The 24,391-nt window shown below is 37.1% G+C and overlaps 1 protein-coding gene across 2 annotated transcripts in view; it reads left to right on the plus strand.

Moving 5' to 3' along the window:
- PHF20L1 (PHD finger protein 20 like 1) overlaps positions 1-19,668 on the plus strand; it is a 54,676-nt gene extending 35,008 nt beyond the window's left edge. Inside the window, exons 12-21 of one of the 2 annotated variants that reach the window (XM_029084600.1) lie at positions 319-537; positions 737-794; positions 2,424-2,539; positions 8,428-8,592; positions 8,982-9,163; positions 11,202-11,301; positions 13,529-13,724; positions 14,141-14,510; positions 17,992-18,157; positions 19,286-19,668. In XM_029084600.1, the coding sequence (XP_028940433.1) occupies positions 319-537; positions 737-794; positions 2,424-2,539; positions 8,428-8,592; positions 8,982-9,163; positions 11,202-11,301; positions 13,529-13,724; positions 14,141-14,510; positions 17,992-18,157; positions 19,286-19,428 (1,715 nt within the window). In that variant the 3' untranslated portion in view covers positions 19,429-19,668. The remainder of the gene's footprint in view (positions 1-318; positions 538-736; positions 795-2,423; positions 2,540-8,427; positions 8,593-8,981; positions 9,164-11,201; positions 11,302-13,528; positions 13,725-14,140; positions 14,511-17,991; positions 18,158-19,285) is intronic. The other variant, XM_010166568.1, reaches the window with a different exon arrangement.
- Positions 19,669-24,391: the final 4,723 nt, after the last annotated feature.

Raw genomic sequence — 24,391 nt, forward strand, 5'->3', positions numbered from 1 at the left:
AACCCTTACTGTTGACGTGGATTTCTGTTACAGTGAAATAAAAAGGAAACAAAAAGGCTTAAAAGTACCAGTAAAAGTACACTTTAAATAGCATAAGTATTTTAAAAGTGAGTGCAAATTCTAAAACTGACAAAGAAACTTTCTGTGGCATGTATTGTCTTGTATGTAAGACTACTACCTAGGCATTCGTATGCAGTAATTATATGTTAAGTGTGATGCTATTATTACCAATACTTGACATTTCAGTGATCTGACCCAGCCAGTGATCTGGCTGCAGTCCTCACAGAATGCCTAGTAAATCTGTCTTCTTGTTTTCAGCACCCTCGTCCCATGTACATGCCTTGCATCTGGAAATGCCTTTAACCAATAGTCTAAAGTTACCCAAAGGGAATAGTAAAAAAAAGAGGTCTTCCACATCAGTGAGCTCTGAAGGGACAGAGATACAGTGCTCTGTGCCCATAAAGGAGAAATGTTTTGAGAGTCTGAAGGAGAAAATATTAAAGAACGTGATTGAGAAGGACAAGCATTCAGAAGTTGGTAAACTACAATACTTTTTGTTTCCAGTGCTTTAGACAATAAAAATAATTGTAAAGTGACATTAAAAATAATTGTATTGTTTGTATATTTCTTCTTATTATGTACCATTAGGACTTTTTACAGTCTAATGACTTTTACAAGAAAGTGGGTCATCAGCCAGACATGGCACTTATGTCATACATTCTTTTTCAATTTGCAGGTGCAGTGAGAATGGAAAGAAAAGGAAAACTGGAAGATAAAAGTTCTTCAACGTATGGTATGTACAGAGCAATAAAATCTTTAGGAAAAAGGGGAAAATTCTCTAACACTTGTTGTCTCTGAAGAGCAAATGTCAAAGGATAGAATATTTCCTGGACCCAGCTGCATTTCTTTTGTTTGTTTAGGTCTTTAAAACAGTTTTTTTTATATATGACAAATTTATAGTAGAAGAATAATTTTATAGGGGAAAAAGAAAATACAAGTGCCCATAGCAAAGATTTGGAAGAATCAAAAAGTACCTGTGAGAGGCCTGAAATAAAGAAAAGCGCTTTTTAAAATTTTTCTTCAGTTGAATGAATGATATGCCTTTATTTACTTGTACTGACCGATTTGGGGGGGAGGAGAAAACAGTTAAGTGTTACAAGCAAAACATTTGGCAAGTTTTGAAAGAAAATATAAATTAAGAGGGCTTTGGTTTTATCCTGTGGGGTTTTAAAAAAAAAAAAAAAACAACAAACAAAAAAATAGAGTTGGACAAGAATTCTTAAGTGATTTTTGCCTTGTTTTTCCAGGAGGAAAATATTTCTGTATTCCCCAAGAAGATAACAGGACTCTTAATTTGTGTACAGGAAACAATCCTTAAATACTGATTTAAGGATTTATTTTCTGTTAACAAGTCAATTTTCTTATTGTTTATCTCACTGCTAATTGTTTAGAAAATGATTATGGAGTGACAATATTGTGAGATTTATTTTGTCCAGGGAGAATTAACAGAATAAATAGAATTTTTCTGAGACAAAGTACTTGTCCTCATGTGTACACCAACAGTGCTTAGAACTGAACCACAATGTAAAAAAAAATGTATCAAATTTTAGTCAGAATCTGTTTTCTATGAGGATGTTGCTGTGTAGTAGAATTTGCTGAGAGCATCAGCAGTTTTGTGTTACTGAAATCTCCTTCAAATTACTTTCTGTAGGCCTAATATGTGTTTTTGAGATGATGCTATCTTTTTAGTTTGGAATTTTGCACTATTGAAAGCTTTTTCTCTGCCCAAACCTTTTTGTTATAAGCTGTAAGAAAAATAGATGTTATAAACTGTTCAAATAATGTCACTTATTTTGTGTGCTTTGCTTTATCATATTTCATTTGGAAATATTTTGAATGGTACAGTGTTATTTGTTGAGAGAGATTCCTTTGAACCGTTCTACCATCAATTAATGAGAGACATGCCCAAGGTGAAGTAAATTAAACGGATTAAAATTAAAAGTCCTTCCTGGGGAAGGACTTTTCATAAGGGCAGTTAATGCCAAAACAAGGGGAAAGGGGTGTAAACTGAAAGAGGGGAGGTTTAGATTAGATATTAGGAAGAAGTTTTTCACTGTGAGGGTGGTGAGACACTGGAACAGGTTGCCCAAGGAAGCTGTGGATGCCCCCTCCCTGGAAGTGTTCAAGGCCAGGCTGGATGAGGCTTTGAGCAACCTGATCTAGTGGAAGGTGTCCCTGCTGATGGCAGGGGGTTTGGAACTAGATGATCTTTAAGGTCCCTTCCAACCCAAACCATTCTATGATTCTATGATCATTTTGTTCTGACTAGGCAACTGGAATACTTGATTTTTGAACGTCATGTTTCGGTTAATCCAAATGAAGCAAGTAGTTTGGGATGGTACTACTGTTTTAAAATGTTTAATTTTTATTTCAGGTAAAAAGAAAGAAAAGGAAAAGGAGAAAAAGGAGAAAAAGGAAAAAGATCATAAATCAAAACAGAAAAAGAAGAAGAAAAAAAAGAAGAAATCTAAACAGCATGGTAAGTTTAATTTACATTTTTTTTATATATAAGCAAAACCACTCTGTATTTATGACATTAGATATTTAAACTGCTTTCTAAACAATATGAATGTCAAATTTTAGAAATGACAAAGAATTGGCCTTAAATGTTGAAAGGACATTTGGGTCTATGACCTCATTTTTGTATTTGTAGCCTGTCTCTATGTGATAGACGTAGATGTGTTTTTTTTCCTTCAAAAGACAGTCTCACTCTTCCTTCAAAAGATAGTCTCACTCTTCTCATCTTTTCCAGTTCTTTACTTGAAGCTCTGTATACACATCCTACTTATTTGCTTCAATATTAAAATTATTCTGGTATCTAGTCTGTTGCTAATTTCAGTGGTTTACTGTATGAAATACAGCCCCTCCTTAACAGTTAATCCTTAACAGCTGAGGTTGGCATCTCTGTTGCGACAACCTTGTCTGTTGTCTTGACAAATGGTGATTCTGTTTGTCTTCATCTCAATTCCCTATTCCAATTCTTTGATCATATCACTCATCTTTTTCTTTTCTCTGTTATTTCCGATCCCTAGAGGGACAAAAATATTTTGTTTTTTAGATAAGAGGCTTTAGGCAGCTTATGCTTTTTTAACAGCACAAAAAACTCTTTCAAACCACTTTGTGCTTTTTCCCCCCCTTTTCCTTCCCCCAAGAGGGGTACTCCTGTAAGAATGTGGTTTAATATCTTAGCGCCATCCATTCTGTAACTCTCCTTGGCATAATTCTGTGGAAAAACTGGACAATGTATGAATTTTCTTGTTTTAATAAAAAGATAACTATACTACTGAATTAGTACAGTTTTACTGTTTCTTTGTATTTCTTCCGCTTTTCCACATCATTTGGTTCTTTTAAACTATAAAATCAGGTTACAGGCTCCTTGGTTTACCTTTTTCTGCATCCAGCGCAGTCTTAGTTTCAGCCTCACGGCAATAAAAATAACAACATGGGCAAATGCAGGCTCATTCTGTCTTTTCTTCTTGCCAAAGACTTTATTTTTTGTGTGCTATGTTTGCTTCAAGAAGTGTTTCAGGACTTAAAATAATACTACTTGTTTTTATTTTGCTGCTGTCTTTTTTTTCTTTAGAACTTCTTTAAATATTCAGAAATTTAAAAATGAGAACATAGACTGTCCTTTCTATACCTATCAGATTAACTTTTGTGTACCTTGAGAGTGTACTTTACTAGATATCAGTTGTAGTAACTTTCATGAAAATTTCTTGAAATATGAGGTAAAAATTTAAAATCTATCAAACGAAGAATTTTCTAGAAATTTTTCCTCAAGAACATGTGGAGAAACACTGTGCATTAAATGGAGCTTCTGACCACAGACTTGTAAAGATGACTGGTGGTTCTCTACAGTGATTATGAATTTATCCGTCTGAAATTTGGGCACTAATGTGAAAATGCTCCCAAATGCAGTGCTTGAATGTGAACTGCAATAATATAGGTTTCACGTGCTTTACTGTCTTTATATTAGAGTAATAGAATTTTAAACTCTAAATTTCAATTGTTTATTTTGCCTAAAGGTTATTAGGAGATTTTTGCTTGCACTGGGACGGTGTCTAAGTATTTGCAAGAAGATACTGGTAAATGCTAGATTTGCAAGAGCCAAAGAGCAGCACCAAAACCCTAAGTAGTCCTGACTACTTCATCAGTGGTTATTAAAACATGGCAGAGTGAGTTAATACTCTCCATGGGTTCCATTTTTAGGAAAATGATGAAAATTAGTGTGCCATCACCTTGTGTACAGCAGTATCCCCAGCAGCACTCCCAATATGGTTTGATAAGAGTCCGAAAAATGTTTTGTTGCTCTTCTGTCCTTTGAGTATATGACAGAGTGTTGGTATAAAAGTGCTTGAGAAAGAACTTGCGATAAAAATAAGCAAAATTACGTTTGAATTATTTGAGAAAAGATCTTTTGAGCAGAACTGTTTTAATAGGTAACAAGCTACAGATTTGAAATACGTTCAGAACTACAAATGTGTATTTTGTAATGGGGAAACGTTTGTGTGGTATTTCCCTGAGCCTTCTGTTTCACGTATTTCCAAGGAAAAAGGTAGAGAATTTATCTGTCACCTTTGGTGTTGAATCCTGGAGTTTAGATGAGCCATCAGAAAAGGCCGATGTAGTGCACACTTTAGGAGGTTTGGAAGGAGTTGGTCGGACTGTTGGTTGTCATCTGAGCACGTGATACTTTGCTGTTTGGCGAAGCGCTGTACTTGAGATTGGAAAGTCTGAGGCTTTGCACAGTCTGGGGTGGGCTTGTTTCTCTGGTTCCGTACAGCTCCCACACGGAATGGGCTCTGCAAACTCTATCTGTTCAAATCAATTCAAATAGAGTAACTCTTGCAAATTAACATCAGAGACGTGTTCTTGTGCCCAGTATTGTTCTTTGGTTTTATCTTGTTGAGGTTGTAAGGAGGTTTGTTGTGGTGTTTGGTTTCTTTGTTGTTTTGGTTTTTTTTCCTCCTCCTTCTTTTTATTCCTTTGGTCTTTTTGCCAACATGTCTTGAAACAGAAGCTTGGCAGACGTTCCCACTTCTAGGGGCCATTACCAATGCTTGTAAATATTAGGAAAAAACTATATACCTACCAATACCCCAACAAATAGAAATCTTAAATCCAGATACAGAAAGCAATGTGAGTAAAACTTGAGCATTTTATTCTTCTTTGCAAATGCATCTTGTGAAAATCTGTTTCTAGAAATCTAGAGGTATTCTGCCTGGATTTTTTTTTTTTTTTTTTAACTGGAGAAAAAATAAGAATTCTTTGGCAGATTCCGACTCCAGTGTCTGACCCTGAAAAAGCCCATTGAAAAATGATCTGTCAAAAGAAGCAGTCTTGTCTTTCTCCAGGACTAGCTCACTCCATTTTCAGGACGTGGACAGAAATGAAAGGGTGTGAGGCATTCTCTGTTCCTTTGGAATCAAGTAGAGGTATCTTGGGGAAGAAGAGGGAGTGAGCATATTGTGTGCTCCCAGAAAGTTTTGTGCAAGGCTTTAAAACAAACAAACAAAAAAGAAACATAAGAATTTTTCTTTTTGGTGCTCTGAATATGTGCATGATTGACTGTTTGTCTGTAACTCGTGTAGCACAGAAGGTAGGTAATTTCTGTTATTTATGCTGTCCTGTTACAGTGAGGTTGATAGTAATACAACATGGAGTAATCAGCTCAACTACTCATTGTTGACTCCGCTTCTGTGAATATAATTAGGAAAAGTGTAGATAGTGTTTTTGACAGAAGGTGAAAGTAAATATGAGCAGTGGCTTTATGGAATGTATTTAGGAGAAGCATGTTGTGGAACCCATTGCAAGAAAACCGTAGATACAGGTGGTAGTGGGAATGCTTCCTACAGAAGGATGCAAGTGTAGAAATCTGGTTACTCACTTATATTCAAAATAGTAAGTTTTAAGAGGAGTAAATGGATAGCTACTCTGAATTAGCATTTGACCAGCATAAGAAAGCTATGGACCTACTGAAGTGGGTCCAGAGGAGGACCACGAAGATGATCAGACGGCTGTAGCACCTCCCCTATGAGGTTGTTTAGCCTAGAAAAGAGAAGGCTGTGGGAGGACTTTATAGAGGCCTTACAGTACTTAGACAGAGCCTACAGGAAGGATGAGGAGGGACTTTCTATTGGGGAACGTAGTGATAGGCTGAGGGGTAATGGTTTTAAACTGGAAGAGGGTAGATTTAGATGAGATTTTTAGGAAGAAATTCTCTACTGTGAGGGTGATGAGACACTGGAACAGGTTGCCCAGAGAAGCTGTGGATGCCCCCTCCCTGGAAGTGTTCAAGGCCAGGTTGGATGAGGCTTTGAGCAACCTGGTCTAGTGGAAGGCATCCCTGCTGATGGCAGGGGGCTTGGAACTGGATGAGCTTTAAGGTCCCTTCCAACCCAAACTGTTCTGTGATTCTGTGACTTACCTGGGACAGTCTCTCCAATCACTGTGACTAAGGACAAGCTTGCAAATGTGCTCCTTGAGACTCTTGCAGATAGTGTATGTTAGAGGAAGACGTATAATGTGGTATTAATGAAAGTGTCAGTACCAGTAGGCAGACGTGCACAGTGCTGTCTGTGCCTGTGTGCTTGCTCTAGGAGCCTCACCCTACTCCCCTCTTTGGCTGAGCAGGAAGAGGGGTCCATGAGTGAGACTATACAGATACATGTGTATATATATGTTCAGGGTGGATCCCTGCAGCACCTGGGCTCAGACACTGCCTGCCCAGTAGCTGCCTCTGGATCTTAGTCTTCCTAGTTGCTGATACTTGGAGACAGGAGCCCCTGGGGCCACAGCCCCACTGCAGTATAGACCATCTCATACGTGCTCCCAGAGCCGACCAAGACTCCCCTAATTCCCAAAGCCCCCCTCAGCCTTAGAGAGACACTCACACCCAGAGCTGGCCCTTGGAGACCCGCTCACCCCTTGCTCCCAGGCTATTTCACCTGCTCACCAGCTGGTCCAGCTTGATCTCTGTCAACATTCACACACTTGTACTGGCTCCAGCTGCTGCAGCATGAATTAATGGGCCTCTGTGACTGAAGATCCTCCACAAGTGGCATTTCAGTCACTCATCCAGACTCTCCAGGTACTGGCACCACAGATGCATGGGCCCTTTGACTTGTGGTCTGAATCCATTTGCTGGCACTCAGACCCATGTACACACACCTGCACACTGCATAGAAAGCTTCTTGCCTGGGTAAGAGTTAGAAATGGGGTTTAATACGAATCACAGAATGGTTGAGGTTGGGAGAGACCTCTGGAGGTCATTTGGTCCAACCTACCTGCCCAAGCAGGGCCACCTAGAGCTGGTTGCCCAGGACTATGTCCAGACAACTTTTGAATATTTCCAAGGAGGGAGACTCTACCACTTCTGCCAGCACAGATAGGACAGACTGTGCTGATCAAACACAGGGCATGGCCAGACAAGTGTACTGACCAGCAAACTATTTATACGTGACTGGCCCTTTTTATCCCTTTATTCCTCTATTTTCCCCACCCTTGTTCCTTCTCAAATCACTTAGGTCCATCCATTTCTCCCATCTTTGGTTCCTTCCCTAAACATTCCCCAATGTTTGTGCAATCCCAAAATGATTTTCCCCATAGTTTGCCCCACCCCTGGACTGCAGCCCTCCCTTAGTCCGAAAGGTAATCCAGAGAGCTGCTCTGCATAACACATCCTGGTGGGTTTCACGTCTGGATGATGGGGGTGATGGCAGTGCTGCTGGGACAGCCCTGGGAAGGGCTTGGGCAGGGTATGTTTGTTGTTAGCCTGCTCATCATGCTCTTCCGGGCTTGTGCATGATCTCCTGGGATGTTCCTGCACGCATCCATGGCTGATGGCTCCTGGGGTGAGCCTGGGAGCATCCCAGGAGGGCTTTCTTTGGGCTCCCTGTGCTCCTCTGCAGATGTGCAGACAAGCTTTTATCACCTAACCCGAGAGGACAGTCTGCAGTTACTTCTAGGTAGCAGTGTTGGTAGTGCTACAGACAGACTTAAGGCAAGAAGAGAGAGCAACCAGCAGCATCTCTGAGGCTGGCAGATGGTACAGGATGAGTTATGGAAAAAGATGACTATAATGTTCTCAGAAAAATTTTTCCTATGTACAGACAGAGATTTGGGAGGGGGGAGTTAAATGGATATTTCTTATTTTAGTTTTTAAACTTCATTATGTTTCTTACTGGATTTTTTCAATAAAACATGTTATGAAGAACTTTTGCCTTTTCATATTTACAGTTTCATCATCTTAATGCCTCAATGCTGATATCTGTTACTTCTGAACATGATGTTGCAGGATACTTTTTTTTGCATCTGTCATAAAACTTTACTTTTGTAACAGCAGTTTATTTTCTTTTAACTTTTCAGATTATTCAGATTACGAAGACAGTTCTGTGGAGTTCTTGGACAGGTGCTCCTCTCCATTAACACGGTCCTCAGGGAGCTCTCTGACTTTGCGAAGCATGTTCTCAGAGAAGAATACATCATACCAGTATCCAAGAGCTATCTTGTCTGTTGACCTTAGTGGAGAAAGTAGGTTGACTAAACTGCAACTTTAAGTTTGTAGGTTTAATTCTTTAAGAAAGAGAATTTTGAAGGAAATAATTTGGTTTGTGTTTGAGAATGTAACTATAAATATGGTGACTGATTTATACCTCATCTATTTAAATCAAAATGCTTGCACTCCTCAAGCTGTTCTGCATTCTACTTGCTTTGGTTAAGTGTTGCTCCTCTGCTTCTGAGGAGATCACATTAAAGGCATTTTGCAGAATTCATCAAGAAATCTAATATACCAGCGGTGTGTTTGAGAGTGATTTTTTTGCTATATGCAGTTTAATATTTTTAACTGTCAAAATCCCCTGTTTTTCTGTTAAGTATTGCATCTCTGCACACACAATTTCACATGGATTTATTTTTACTAGACCTTTCAGATGTGGAGTTCTTGGACGATTCCTCTACAGAGAGTTTGTTACTTAGTGGTGATGAATACAATCAGGACTTTGATTCAACTAACTTTGAAGAGTCTCAGGATGAAGATGATGCTCTCAATGAAATTGTTAGATGCATTTGTGAACTGGATGAAGAAAATGGCTTTATGATTCAGGTAAAGAAATTTAGGGGGGAGGATATTTTTTCCATGGGAATTTCTTGCTTATGAAGGTGACCTTCTGATGTGTTGGAGACCGAAGTTATGTAGAGAGCTGTAAATAGAAGTGAACAATAGCAAAGGATTTATTTTTACATTCTGCACTTGGTGTGACTCTGTTCGGTGTATGCAGAACTGTTACTCCAGGATCGGGTTTCTCTAACCAATTGATATGTCGAACAGGTTTGTAAGAAAAGGTAACCTTTTTCTTTATAGCCAGTTGATAAATTTGGAATAAAGTACCCTTTCCCACACACAAATCGTCACTTATGTCCACAGACCATCACAATTATATGAGTCCTTCTGGTTTGGCCCTTGTGCTTTGCAGTGCCAGTTGTAGAAACCACTTTGCTCACTGTAAATGCACCTCAGCTATATCTGAGATCTCTGCTATACAGCGTTAGTATTGTCAGTAACTGTGGTGTGTGCATATTGTGCCTGCATCATCTTTAGAATAGCATTTTTCAACTAGCAATCACTAGCTGGTTTTAGAAACTGCTAAGAATTTAAATGTTACTTGGTGTAGAAAAAAGGAAAGAAGAGTATATGGTGCCTGCACAGCATTCAAGCGCTGATGGATTGCAACTACTGCTGCTTATTTATTTGTACTCCGATGAGGGGAACATTTCCCGTCTAGTAATGAATAGAATCATAGAATGGTTAGGATTGGAAGGGACCTTAAAGATCATCTAGTTCCAACCCCCCTGCCATCAGCAGGGACACCTTCCACTAGATCAGGTTGCTCAAAGCCTCATCCAGCCTGAATAGTTTAAAGACTTTGTCTCAAGGCATTAATAATATGGCAATTAGATCAGGTGCAAGCAACAGTGAGGAAGAACTCCGTTGTCAGTAACTTTAAAAAAAGCCATGAACTTCCTGTGTTTTTTTTCCCCCGGTCAAAAACCAGGTTTATATTCAATTATTAATGTGATACAGTGTCTGTTGAAAATATGGAACCTTTTTAGTTGAGATTTGAAGGAAGCAAGTGTGGCTGTCCTGTATTAATGAACTTAAAGTCTTTTGGAAATGACAGAAAGACCTGAAAATGAAGGACACAAAGACTGTCTCTGGGAACACACTGAAATACTGTGCTGTGTTGGAGGAACTAAGCAGGAATTCAGCTAATGTGGAAAAATGAAGCGGTGTAGAAATCTTTGGAGAGAGGAGAGGAAATTGTAGCCATAGCGGTATGACAGAAGGAAAGGTGACTTCAGTGTTTAATAGGTTGATGCTTCAAAAAAGCAAAAAGGAGAGGCATTCACTAGTAAAACAGCAGATAATTAGAACACAAGCAAACACTGTGTTGAGAAAGGGAAATGTATTTTTAAGTGGTAGTTTCCTGCCTGTTTCTAAAGTCCAATGACAGCCTGATTTTTCCTCTTTTTGCCTTGTCTCGCTGAGAACAACCAGTTTACTGTTTCTTGTCCCTCATGTCTTACCACTTCTATTTTGCTCTCCTGTTCTCTTGTTTCTCCTCTTTCATTTTCTCTTCATTTTCTTTTTCTTTTAGATTTTCCATTGGTGCGATATTAAAAACACATCTTTCTAGCGCACTGGAGAGATGCTTTGTAAATATAAATAATTAAACTGAAGAGTTTTCTACTTTTCACTGTTATGCTGTAATGTATTACATTATCTTTCTACTTTAATATTATACTCCTGTCATGTTTTAGTACTAAATATTTAGGTGCTAAAATACTGAATGTTGTAATAAAATATTATTAAATATTGCATCTTCTTTTTTTTTGTTTTCCTCCTCCAGTCTGGAATTTGTGGTTGAGGTAACTTTCAGAACTAGAGCTCTTTTTTAGCTTGATGTCTTTGCCTACCCAAACACAGATTGGCCAACTCAAATAATCTTACTCATACCAGCTATTTAAGTTAAACTGTTGTTCTCTGCATTTTGGCAATACAAGAAATAGCTGCTGATTTTTGAATCTACTTATCTCAGTTTTAGTTTTTGCTTTTTGCTTCTTTTTTTTTTTTCTGATGTCAGTGTGAAGAGTGCTTGTGTTGGCAGCACAGTGTATGCATGGGCCTGTTAGAGGACAGCATTCCAGAGCAGTACATCTGTTACATCTGCAGAGATCCACCAGGTACGGGTAAACCACCTTTATCTGCAGCTGTCTGCTTGGGATTTGTAAGCAGACTTGTTATGCATTGCTTAAATTGTTAAAGCTTTGTCTGTTTTGTGTTACCTGTTATACTTCTTTGGGGCAAGTGATTCTAAGTTTGTCTCTGAGCAGAAACTTACTTTCCTGTTAGTAGCATCTTGTTCAGCTATGCTAAATCTTATTAATGATCTTAATTATCATTGCTTTCATTGTTGAAACTTAATTTCCCCAAAACTGTAGCACTTTTTCATATCGCTGTAGCCTGAAAAGTCTTTCTAAACAGATGATTCTTGTTCAACAATCTGTTTTGCCTGTGCTTGGAATCACATCTGTTCATTTAAATACGTTCTTAGAGAAAAAAGACTCATTGCCACAGTACATTCAAGTATGCTGTGGATGTAATTTCATATTAATTGCAATTTTATAATGTTTGCATTTTGTCCAGAATTGTATAAATAAAGGTGAGGAACGAAATATGTAAAATATGAAAAAAAAAAATAGCACTTTTATAGTAAACGATAGTGCACAAACAGCACATTTTGAACTGAAGATTGTTAGGGTAACCTTGAAATTACAAGAATTGTGAAAAGTCTGTTTACTTTTAAACTGGGTACATTTGATTAGGAAGATGTTGATTTTACAATTATTCTGTCTTTAAACCCATTTTTATGGGGTTATTTGGAGAAAAACTATATGATTTGGAAGAAAGTTTTTTCCTGACAATTGATACAAGTGCACATGGAAATATCCAACAGTCCAGCTGTTTCAAAAGGACAATGAGACTACACCCCCAAATTTACTTTTATTCTGAATTTAAGAAATGAAATCTGAAAGCTGCTTACAGAGGTAGAAAATAGCATGGTTTTTATTATTTTTCAGAAGGAAATTTAGGAAAATAGAGATGGAGAGATGTGACTTTTTCCATTTGCCCCAATCTAAATCTAAATCGATGGTATAGGGTCTTGTCTGATACTTCTGTGTGATGTGCTCTTTGAGCAGTCAAGCTTTTTCCTATTAAAACCAACTAATTTGTCTTGTGTTCTTTCCCTGCACTGTACTAGGTACTTTGTTTATCCCCTGCTATGCAGAGACTGTTTCCCTAATTTTTATCTTCTCTCCCTAACCATTACTTCTTTTCTTTCTATGTCAGGAGAAAAAGGTCATTCACAATGTCAGTATTTTAAAGTGTATTGGGATAATGGGCAGAGAGGAGATAGACAGGGTATTCTCCTGAAAGGTATGAAGGGCTTCCATCAACCCATTCTTTGTTCTGTATATGGTGATAGTCTGATATGAAATTGAGTGTAAGATATTGCAGTCTTAGTCAGTCTGTTTGTCTGGATTCCTCATTGTAAACAATAATATTGGAATAATGAGCATTATACATTTCTGGGTTTGGTTTTTTTTTTTGCATTTCTTTTGTTGTTTTTTTGGTTGTTTTTTTTTATTTTTTTATTTTTTATTTTTTATTTTTTTAATAGTTCTTAAGTTTCTATAGCAGCATTAGCTAAATACTCATTCATGCCTGTTGGGTTAAGATTGTAGATGTTACCATAGCATGGGAGACCCAAGGCCCACCTACATCAATATCCTGTCTAGTAGTGTCTGGTAAAAGACACTTCAATGGAGAGTGTAAGAACTTTCCTGTCAGGTAGCTTTGAAGTGTCTGCTTTTCATGAAGCCTTCTCCTGACTTCTAATAAATAGATACTGACTTCAGTATTGAAGCAAATTACTTGTCTTTTAGAAACAAACTAGGCATTTTGGATATGTCCATATAAAATCCACAACTCTAACATTTCTCTTGGTAACCTAGGTTTTCTTTTTTTCTCTTTTTTTTTTTTTTTTAAGTAAGCTGCAGTAGTTACATAAATAAACTGTCAATTTAAACTTTTTTCAGTTAGATTGATAATAGCACAGTTCTTATATCCTGTACTTTGATTGCGGAGGTGATTAGATTTTCATTTCAAGTACCATTTAGAGAGGTCTTGAGATTTCAGGGTTTTTTTTTGTTTTATAAGCGTTAAAGAGTTTCCTCTTAATCCATGAAAACTACATTTTAATATAGTAATAGCAGAATCTTGAATCATTCTTTCATGGATGTTAGGATACATTTAGGAGAGTAGAGCATATAATTATAGCACTCTAGTTTAAACTACATTTCTGCTGTGGCTTCAGATGACACTCAGTTTGTTTATTGCTTACTGCAGGTCAGAGGTGGAGTGCCAAATATCTGTATGATAAAGACTGGCTAAACAATGGACACATGTGTGGATTATCATTTTTGAAAGAAAACTACTCTCATCTTAATGCCAAAAAGATTGTGTCAACACATCACCTACTGGCAGATGTATATGGTGTAACTGAAATATTGCATGGACTGCAGCTGAAGATTGGGATATTAAAGTAAGTATCAGTCTAGGATTTATTCTCCATCTTTAAATATTTACATAGCAGATACTGACACTATTTCATATGCATCATTCTCCCACTTTAAAGTTCCTTCCTTCTTAATAGTTTAAATAATTCAAGTGCAAGATGCAGAGTACCATCAGCTTCAGTGGGAGTGAGGTGTTCAGCACCTGAGTGCATCTGGTATATTGGGAGTATTGGTGACTTTTTTTTTTTTTCTTTGAATAGTCAATTTTTGTGTCAAAGTAACATTCTGGATTTATCCTGAATTGATAAGTGACCTAGGAATAATTACATGTTTGATAATGGTTCTTATCAATAGCTGTTAATAATCTTCATATCTTAATAGTTCAGTGTTGTAAGTGGTATTCTCTGTAACTTGGGTTTTTTTCCCCTCTCCTTTGTTGCAGAAATAAGCATCACCCAGACCTTCATCTCTGGGCTTATTCAGGGATGCGAAAAGAACAAGAACAAGTAACTGTTGGGGTAGACAAAAAATTAGTGACTTTGCCAGATGCTGTTAATCCAACTGAAAGGACGTGTCACAGTCAAAACCATAGAGAGCCACCCAGTATACCCCAGAAGATGGAAGAAACTTACATCACAAGTGAGCACAGTTACCAAAAACCACAAAGTTTTGGTCAAGACTGCAAAGCAGTCACTGACCCTATGAGCTCAGATGATGAAGATACAAGTAGTTTTGAGGAAGATCAGGAATTTCACATAGAGAATAAAAACTGTTTACGATATTCTATTAAAGATGATAGCATGAATGAGCAGGTAAGTATCATTCTTCATCTGGGAAGTTTCTTAGTTGGAAAAATATGTTCAATCTGATAAAACTCAAGCACATACAAGTATTTAGAAATGTTCGTTGTAAATTGACATAATCTATCAGTTAAGTCAGCAGAAATCACTAGAAGCAAAGTTGGATCACTGAAACAGTTTCAGGTGAAGTATATCTACTTCAGTGGGGGAATGAAATACAAAGTATGGTTAAAGTGTTGCCTGTGCTAAAACTGTTTATGCTCAATCCAGTGTTTCAGAGGAAAAAAAGTCCTATGCTTAAAATGTGGGGTCTTGGAACAGAACTTGAGTGTTTTTGTGAGGTGAGGAAAATGGGACAAGCTTCATTTTTTTTTTTTTTTTTTTCTCTCAATTCTGTTATATGCCTGTGGGATTTTATTGTTGTTGTTTGTTAAACTGAGATTTGTAATAATGTTTATTATTGTACCATATATTTCTTCTAATAGCAACAATATCTAGACTTCTGTCCACTAGTAATGATTTACTGACCAACTAATTTCACCTCCTGTGCAGCTTCTTTTATATTGCATATTTCTTCTAATTAAACATTTCACAGGTTTTTAGTCAGGATTCTATTTGGCTATTTAAACATATCTCTCTCATTTTTACGTTAATGATTTGAATCCATTACTTTGTGGAAAAGGTCTGAATACTTATTAGTCTGGTTTTAGTGAAGAGTTCTCTTTGAGCAAAAAACAAAGTGAAACAAACCTTTCTGTTTTCTACAATGCCAACTGTGTGAGAATAAATCGCCCAGGTCATCCCCCTTTTGAAGTACAGTTTCTGATCTGGAAGAAATGAGTAAGATATGCCTTTTTTTATTTTAATTTTTAGTTTTAAATGTGGCATGTAAGATATATAGTCTGAAGGGGAAATTTTGGCTCATTCTACTTAGAAATAATTGTTTCTATGCTAAATTGCATGATTATATTCAGTTTGTATAGTAAGGAGACATGCAGCAGTGGGAAATACACTTTCCTCCCAACAGTAGCTTAAACTGTCATTATAAATAGTATAAATACATTTAGAATTAAAATAAAATATATGTGAGCAATGAAACAAAACTAATATTTCCTTCAGAGACTAAAGTATATATCTAAAACGCGAGGTGCTCTCTGTTTTAAATAGGAGAAGGTCTGTTTGGAGCAGTGTTGGAGTACTCTTTCCTTTGGGCACTTTGGTTCATCTGGTTGTCAGTACTCAGCCTCAATATCCGAAATAAAGCTTTCTGTCTAGACTTAATACACACTGCAAATCCCTCCTTTGTTGCTCCATGAACCTGTTTGTACTTACCTTAAAACTGTGATGACACTGACATTGAAGGGCCATTTTTACATGAACTGATGTCTCTGTAAGGTGTCTTCTTCACCTCTCCTTGTCAAAGTTTTGGTTGGGGCTTTAGATTCTTCCTTCTAGCATCCCACAAAACCTTGAATATTCTGGATTTCCATACTATTTTGTCTTATCTCAGTCTACGGTTCTACATGTCATCTTTTCTCTTACATTGTTCAGATTGACTATTACCAAGTCTGGTTTTGGACTATGCATCAGCTTTAAAATTGTATTTTAGTTTCCTTGTTCTTGCTTCTGAAAGCACAAGCTTTCCCCACCTGAACCTCCCATTTATTTCCTCTTCACAAGTTGGATCCTGTTCTCTGCTCCTCTACTACCCCTGCCACCGCTCCCTGATTGCCTACACTGACCTCTTAGCTCAGCGGAAGACCTGTTTGATCTTGCAAGTTTTTTTTTGTTTTGTTTTCAAGGAGCATGTACTAGCCATTTAGTACATGAATAAAGATAGAGGTCATTAAAAGGAACAAAAAAATCTTTTATGATATTATTTAGATGTTATTTAGGTTTAAGATTTTCTCTAACTTACTGCAGTGGGTATCTAAAAGATTCACTAACATGATCTTCATTTTAGAATTATGGACTTGGGTCCTCATACAGCAAGGGAAAAATGGCATTCTTCTCTCTTGGTTTTAAAGGGGTCTGAAAATTGTGAGAAATAGGGCATTCCTTATGTTGAAAATATCCTTTATAAGATTAATAAGTTTGAATAGTGAAAACACTGTGGAGGCAAACCTGATGTCTTGAGAGAAGAAATACTTTATCTGAAAAGTTTGAGAGTTTAGAGACCTTTATGACTTTTAAAATCTATCTTTACTGAATAACTTTAACTCCTTTAATTAATATTGTGCATATTAACAATAACTTGTTCTCCAGGACTCACTCATTAAGCTGCTGGCAGGTTGATGCAAGTTTGATTTGGTTTTTTTTTTAATTGATTTTAAGTCTTTAAAAGATAGGTTTATTATTATTATTACTACTATTAAAATCCATCAGTCACTATTTTCTTCTGCCCCTCTCTTCTCACTCTTCCTATTCTTGACTGGAGGAGGAAATACTTTAAGAAAAAAAAATGGTGTTCAGTTTGTTACTACGTGACTTGAAAAGAAATTAGCTGAGCACTTCATCAAAGTGTATTAATATGATGAAATTCACTCCTTGCTCTAGCATTTGCCATGAACTGACTCTGTGTGAGCATATGTATCCATAATTCTAGTCCCTAAAATAGAATCATCAGTAGTGAAAGAACTTAATCAGATGTGAAGTCATAGTGGATATAAAATGGAAACTGTGAATCCTGCTAATTAATGAAGATGCTGAACATTTTAACTTATTAAATCCGGTATATTTCCATTGTTAATTTTCATTAGCAGATAGAGAAAGATAAGAAAACTTTGTCTTGTCTCTGACTTACTATGAAGATACTAATTATTTCAAAGAAGTCTATCTTCCTAATATAATATATTTGCATAACTCTACATGTTACTACTGCCCTTGTAACTATCCCCAAACATGTTTAATTCTGTCCAAGCCTTGTTCTTTTAAGTTACATGGGACCACAGCAATGATAGTAAGAGAAGTCTTTTGTCTTAAATCAACAAATAGAATGGCTGTCTTATCTGTGCAAAATAGTGAATTTTGATGTCTTGGATATAACTGCGTATAATTTCCTTCTCTGACTAAAGCTGAAACAGATCTTAGAGTTTTGCACACTTTTGGTGATGGTAGACCAATTCAGTTCAGCACTTCATGATTTAAGTCACCATTTAAATAAGAGCAGCACTGAAATGCAGTCTGTCTTGCTGCATTAAACAAAATGCTTGGGCTGGTGAACTTAAGCACTTGACCTCACTTCCCCAGTGCTATAAATGATCATTTCTATGGAATTTGCATTTTCTTTGGTTTAGTCTATTGATGTGTCATGGTACGTGGCCTTTTGAGTGTGCTTTTTGTCAAGTAGACAGAAGTACAGTTCTAAAACAGCGTAGTTCATCATGTGACTCAAGTGTTGAAATCAGTACCAGAAATTTTTTTAAAAAAAACAACAACAAAAAACCAACTCTTAAATGGCAATTATTTTTTTCTTTCTGTTGCTCCTGTGAAGAAGAATTCTGCTGAAGGAAGCACTGTGTTTGTTTGTAATGAAAGAAAAGGCTCAGAAGAGCAAGTGGACACACATCTTCAATGGCAGCTAAATCTCCTTACCCATATAGAGAATGTACAGAATGAAGTCACCAGCAGAATGGACCTGATTGAAAAAGAAGTTGATGGTAACTGCATTGGCAGATACTTGTTAATACACCTGTAACAGCATCTTTCATAGCCACTGTGTTGAAGGTCATCTGAGGCACTGAGGATGGATTTTTAAAAATTGTATTCTAATTTGGGTACCCAATATTATAACCAGAGCTGATCCCCTTACCCCCTTCCACAAGTTTTAAATGTCCAATAAAGTAGCTTAAGCACTCAAGACCCTGAAAATTTAGCTCAAGTTTGTGATATTAGGCAGACTTCAGAAAATTTAGATAACTTGTCTAGTCTTTGTCCAGATAGGGATCAGAAAGGTGATAGATTTTTCTATGCCTGGACTGGTTTTGGCCTGATTGGTTTAGTATTTGACAATATCTAAGAAAAAAAAAAAAGGTCTGTTCATTCTGCCTTCAACTTTGATTTGCTATGTATTAGTGAATAACTGGTTTCAGAAAGACAAATCAGCCTTCATGAGAAAACCTGAATGATATTATAGTGTAGGAGTAAATATTACAGCACATAAGTTTACTCTCCAGTCATAGAAATTAAGAGTGAGGGGAGCTTGTAGTCTAGTCTTAGGAGTCCTTAATTATCTTTTGACAAATAAAGTTGTCAATTTGCAGTTTTACTTTCAATATTCCTGCTTGTACTAGGCAATATTTGTAGGCTAACAGGGTTGACCTTTTCCCTTCTCTGTCTCTACAAGCACAGAAAGTCCTCAAAAAATGTTTGTTGAAGGTTGGAAAACCGTTCTGTAATGCGGACCTTGTAAACAGGAGGCTGTTAGTGATGGAAGCAAGCCTTGTATTTAAGGCTTGTGTTTTCTGTTGCAGAACTGTCTTAGCTACAAGGCCGTGAACTGAGGTCTCTTTTGTGTGTAGATGGTAAATTGTTAGCCAAGGGTATAATTTGCTCTCAGGTACCTTTTTATAATTACAATCAAATTAGAAGATACATTTGGATTGTTTGAGTGAAACTTGAATTAGTTGGTGTTTCCCTAATGAACATTTCTTCTGTTAAATAAAAATCACAGCCTCAGTATATTTTCCCTTCTTATAAAAGACAGAGTAAGATAGAAAAGTTTAATTTTTATGAAAACTGTTTCTGGAAAACTTACTCTAATCAACCTCTTCCTTTTCCTTTTGTAGTTTTGGAAAGCTGGCTTGATTTCACTGGAGAACTGGAACCACCAGATCCTCTGGCAAGATTGCCTCAGCTCAAGCGACGTATCAAACAGCTCTTAGTTGACATGGGGAAAGTACAGCAAATAGCAACGCTTTGCTCTGTATGACAAAAGGAAGAATAAAGAAATAAAAATAGATTCTTTACAGTGAATTTTCTTACTAGCCACAAGACTGACAGGAAGACAGCAAAAAGCTGAGCATTTATCTGGTTCTTTGCCAATTACGTTAATAGCCTGAAGCTTTAGAAAGAGGAGAAGAAATCTGGTGTAAGGAATCTGTTATATTGAAAATCTGAATATTCAGTGTCCAGGCTTCAAAATGTAATATATTGCATACTGAGAAATGTTGATAGGATTTTAATATGTTAAACAAGAAAATCCCTGCATATAAGAAAGTTAAATGAAAACTCTGCAAAGAGCAATACTACTATTTTGAAACCTTTGGCGAAAATGTCTAAATTTTCAGAATTCAGCTGCCTAAAAGCTCTTGGGAACTACTTTTTTAAGGAATTCCTTTTTTTCTTGCTAGTGAAAGATAGACACAGAGAGATCTGTATCCTCTCTACAAGGAAAGTTTTTTAGACTATTTCCTTCTATCATGAATGTTCAGGAACATAAACATCCTAGTTTTGATTTTGGAAAGAAATTACTTATCATGGTCTCCTTTTTAAAGTATTTTTTTACATAGAAGTCCTTATTACAGCACCCTTAGGCTCCTTTAAAACATACGTGGCAAATAGTAGTCAGATGTGCCAAATAATATTAAAACCACTGGGATGAGAGTTTGATTGTGACTTACATGAAGGTTTTTTTTCCACAGTCCTACTCGGTGCCAGCAATCCATCCAAAATTGTACCTAGTTTATATTTTTTTATGTTCTATTGCAGTATTCAGGATTTGAGGTACAATTTTTGTCTTGGGTAGCTTTGTGCTGTTGTCGGCCCTCTGAAACTTTACCATCCTCAGCTGGGATGAGGAATGAAAAGAGCAGCAAAACTGTCTGTGGCTATGAATATACTAAACCACTAGAATAAATATCACAAGATACATTATCCAAGATGTTTTCATAAAATTTTTCAGCTTCAGTGAACAAAACATCATGAAACCAAAGGCAGCCTACTTGCTCTGTTAGCTCTTGCTGGATTTTGAGCCCAGGACTTTCCCTGTGCTTATAAGTTGCAGCTGTACCCAGTTCTACATACATATTTCTATGTGTATGTATGTGTGTATAGATACACATGTACATATATACATGCTATATACATTTATATCTACACATGTCTAGTTTTATTACAATAGACTATTAGAACTGGTGGTTAACATTAAATGTTACCTTTTAACAAGCAGTTTCTAAAATTGAATATAATGTATGTACAGGTTTTGACATTTGTAAAATATGACTGTTAAACGGAGGCTATTTAACTGATGACATTAAGATACTTGAACATTTTATGCCTCACATCTGTTTATCAGTTCTAGTTATCTGTATAAATGCATTTTAGAACCGATAGACAGTAAACTTGAATTTACCTTTTGATAAGAGTACAAGCCACTGTACATTCAAAAATTATTTAAATTTGCAAACACACTGTTCTATATGTAAGGTACTGTATGTAAAACTGTTTATTAAAACTATTCTGCATACTCTACATTTTCCACTTTTCTTCCTGATCTTCATACAAACGTAAAGAAGAAATGATTGTTATAATGTACAGACCATCAAAAATCAAAAAAAAATCTTGGAATGCCTTTTGAGGATGGAGAAAATTGAAAAAATGTGCCAAAGATGGATTATATGGGAAAGACTTTGCAACCAGTGCGTTGAATTTTAATGTTAAAACCATTATTGAGAAGGAAAGCAGCATGACTGGTTCGTTGCTAGAATAAACCTACCCTGACATTTCCCATCTGTCTATCATGTCTGAAGTGAGTTACCACTCTGTGATGTCCAAAGCAAAATGTAAACCCCTGTTACAGAGTGGTTGCTATTTAAAAAGTCTTGCCGCATCAAGCTTGTAGGAGACATTACAGAGCGGCATGGTAACATGGAAGTTAATTATGGAATCATGATTGGCAACTTCATAATGCAGAAAGAACACAAGAGCTGAGGAGCTATTGACGTTTTTATAGCAATTGTTAATAAGTAAAATACTGTGTTATATAGTTGGGTGCTTAAATAACTGCTTCAAACAGTATGAATAGTCGAGTGACCTACTTGCTTTTGGAGATGTGAGACTTTTTTATATATTATTCACTTGCCGCATATCCTTGAATGTGGTACTGTGTGAACTGTGTGAGAGAAGTGTAAATCCAGATGAATTACTTTGAAACAAAGTGGAGTGTATTTACAGAATTTATACAGCATACACTATAGCAATATTATGCAATGTGTGTGCATGCGTGTGATGTAATATAATTGTAAATGTTACTGGAGGTGGACTGAGATTCCATGTAGGAGGACAGAGGTTTCCTTCTTAATGCAGAGATGGAGGAATAGTAACCTGAAAAGGAACTTGTAAGGTCAAAGTTGCCCTTGCAGCGTTAACTTGTCTTCTATTTATATATATGATGGTCTCTAAATTTACATGAGTATTAATTTTTTCCCTCGGGATCCTGCCTTATTCAGGATGGACTGTGCTTACAAAAACAATGTGTTCAGTTCTTTATCTTCATTTCTTGTGTAGTCACCTATTATAAAAATTCCTGCAAGCATTCATATCTTCTAAGAACTGCAATCTCGGTGTCCTTACAGACAGTGCTACAATACATTGTGTGTTGCTTGAATGCTTCACAAACTTGTCTAAATTGTGATGCTAGTCTGTAGCATGTGAACATTACTTTTGGCCCCAGTTTCTCAAGTATTCAAAGGTTTGGGATGCTTTTGAAGTTTTTTCTTAAAACACAAGTCAAGTGCCATGAAAATACTAAGTGTTTTGCACAGAATGTAACCTGCAGTTGATTGCTTTGCTCGTGTGCCAGTCAAACCCGATGTGATCTGGCTCATACCAGTATTTCTCCTAGTTGGCCTTATCAAGAGACTCTTTCCTGTAGACATCATTTTCCATCTGTCTTCCTGCTTCCTGTGTAAATAAGCCAGGGATCTACACACAATCTACCTGCAATGTCATTTATCGGGGTATGAATTGCAGTTACTTGTGCTGTATGATGAAGGAGACAGACTCTCTCTGAGAAGGAAATGGTATACGGCAGTGTAAGGACTGTTTTTGATACATGTGCACAGAAAGATAAAATTGAAAAAAAAATTGCAGCCTTCTAACTTTTATCAGTTCTTAATAGTAATAAACAAAAGGGAAATGCTATTGTACAGAAGCCTCTTGTGATTTCACGGGGCTAAATGGCAAACTTGTGGAGCCTTTAAATGCCCAGCTTTTGGCGTGAGTGTTTTTTTTTTCTTGGAGGTATCAGGGTGATTAATTTCAAAGCCGCCTTCCTGTGACCGTACTGTAGGCATCCATACCAGGAATTCTGTGTTTTCAGATGCAGCGATGGCAGTAGGACATCAGCATTGCTGTCAAATGAAACATAGTCTTGGTGACACGATCAGATGCCACATGATGGGACTGCCTATGTTTCAGTTACAAAATTGAGGTACTTCAAGTCTTACGGCGGGGAATGGGTAGGAAGACGCTTCCTGCTAACCCTTTTCTTGGGTAACTGTAGGTTGCATAGTGTCCGTGTTTTGGATATTCTGGCCTTAGATGCATAGAACTTTGTTCAACTGTGGAGCAATTTACAGTAGTAAAAGCCTGTCATCCTCCTTAAAATAGTCGAAGAAGACGAGTTGCAGTTTTCTGATATATTTCACATATTTGCAGAGTGGCAAAGAACTGAAACTGTTCTTCCATGGGTGCAGTCCTCTTGTATGGCTGACATCCACCTATCTCTCTTAATTTTGTTTGAGCTTCTACATCTGCTCCTCATCTGTTTGTTCTGCAGCTGGCATCTGTTTCTCCGTTTGTTCTCCAGCTTTCTGTACTCTTGCTTCTTTAATGCCTGGAGGGTTTCAGTCTTCTGTTCTTGTGCCCAGTTCTTTCTGGCTGCTGTGGGAAGCAGTCGTACGGAAAGGTCTCTGCTTTTCTGTCCTCAGCCTACAACGTGTCTTATGAGTTGGATTGTGTGTACCACGATCAAAATCTTCACATGTTTTGCTGCCTTCTTTTAGTGAGCCTCCTCTGATCTTGCACAAGCAGTGATCTCCCCCTACTCCCATCTGGCTTCTAAACTGACTAGACTTGAATAAATATTAGAGCAGAACCCCTCTGGCACTGTTGAGCTCCAGCACTCCTTACTAAACCAAAGGTTGGGATGTAAAGGAGTCACTCGAACATCACAGTAAAATTATAAAAGTATTTTGGTGCTTGCAAACCAGAATATTTGTCTCTTTGTATTTAAAGGGAAACTACAACTTTTTTCTTCACTGAAACTTTAAAAGATGCAGTACAGATCCTGAACTGAACTGGAGCTTGATGTAAAAATCAACAACAAAAGTAAGGGGTGGGAAGCACTCTGCAAACAGGAGCTTCATGACAAGAAGCGTTCAATCAGGCAATCGTGACTGCTGTGTCCTGTTAGTTATATGGAGCTGCTGATGTGTAAAGGGGGTGCCATGCAATGATGCTGTTCATTTGCAAACGGGACCCACCTTTGCCACGTTTAGAACACCAGGACTGTAGATTTTCTCTGTACTGCTTGGAAATGTTGAGGTACATGCCCCTTAATTTTGGAGTGCTTATTAAGGTCAGAGGCTTAATCACTTTGGAAATGCCCATTGCTATTCTCACATTTTATTAGCTGACATTTTTTTCTGTTGAGTCCATATGACTTTAGGTGATCATTTTACAGAGGATGTTTGAAATACTTCAGTAGTGTTTTTTTAGTATATTATGTCCTGGGTGTGGGGGGTCTGTCTTTAGCAATAAGTATTATACACTATGTGTATATCTGTTTATATATGGAAAAAAAGTATGGAGCATGTACTGATGGTGAAAATACACTGTACAGAGAGCAGATGGTGCATTTGGCAGCCATTCTGCACCAGCCTGAACAACTC

This window comes from Antrostomus carolinensis, unplaced genomic scaffold, assembly GCF_000700745.2.
Source record: "Antrostomus carolinensis isolate BGI_N321 unplaced genomic scaffold, ASM70074v2 scaffold8300, whole genome shotgun sequence".
NCBI classification, from domain to species: Eukaryota; Metazoa; Chordata; class Aves; order Caprimulgiformes; family Caprimulgidae; genus Antrostomus; species Antrostomus carolinensis.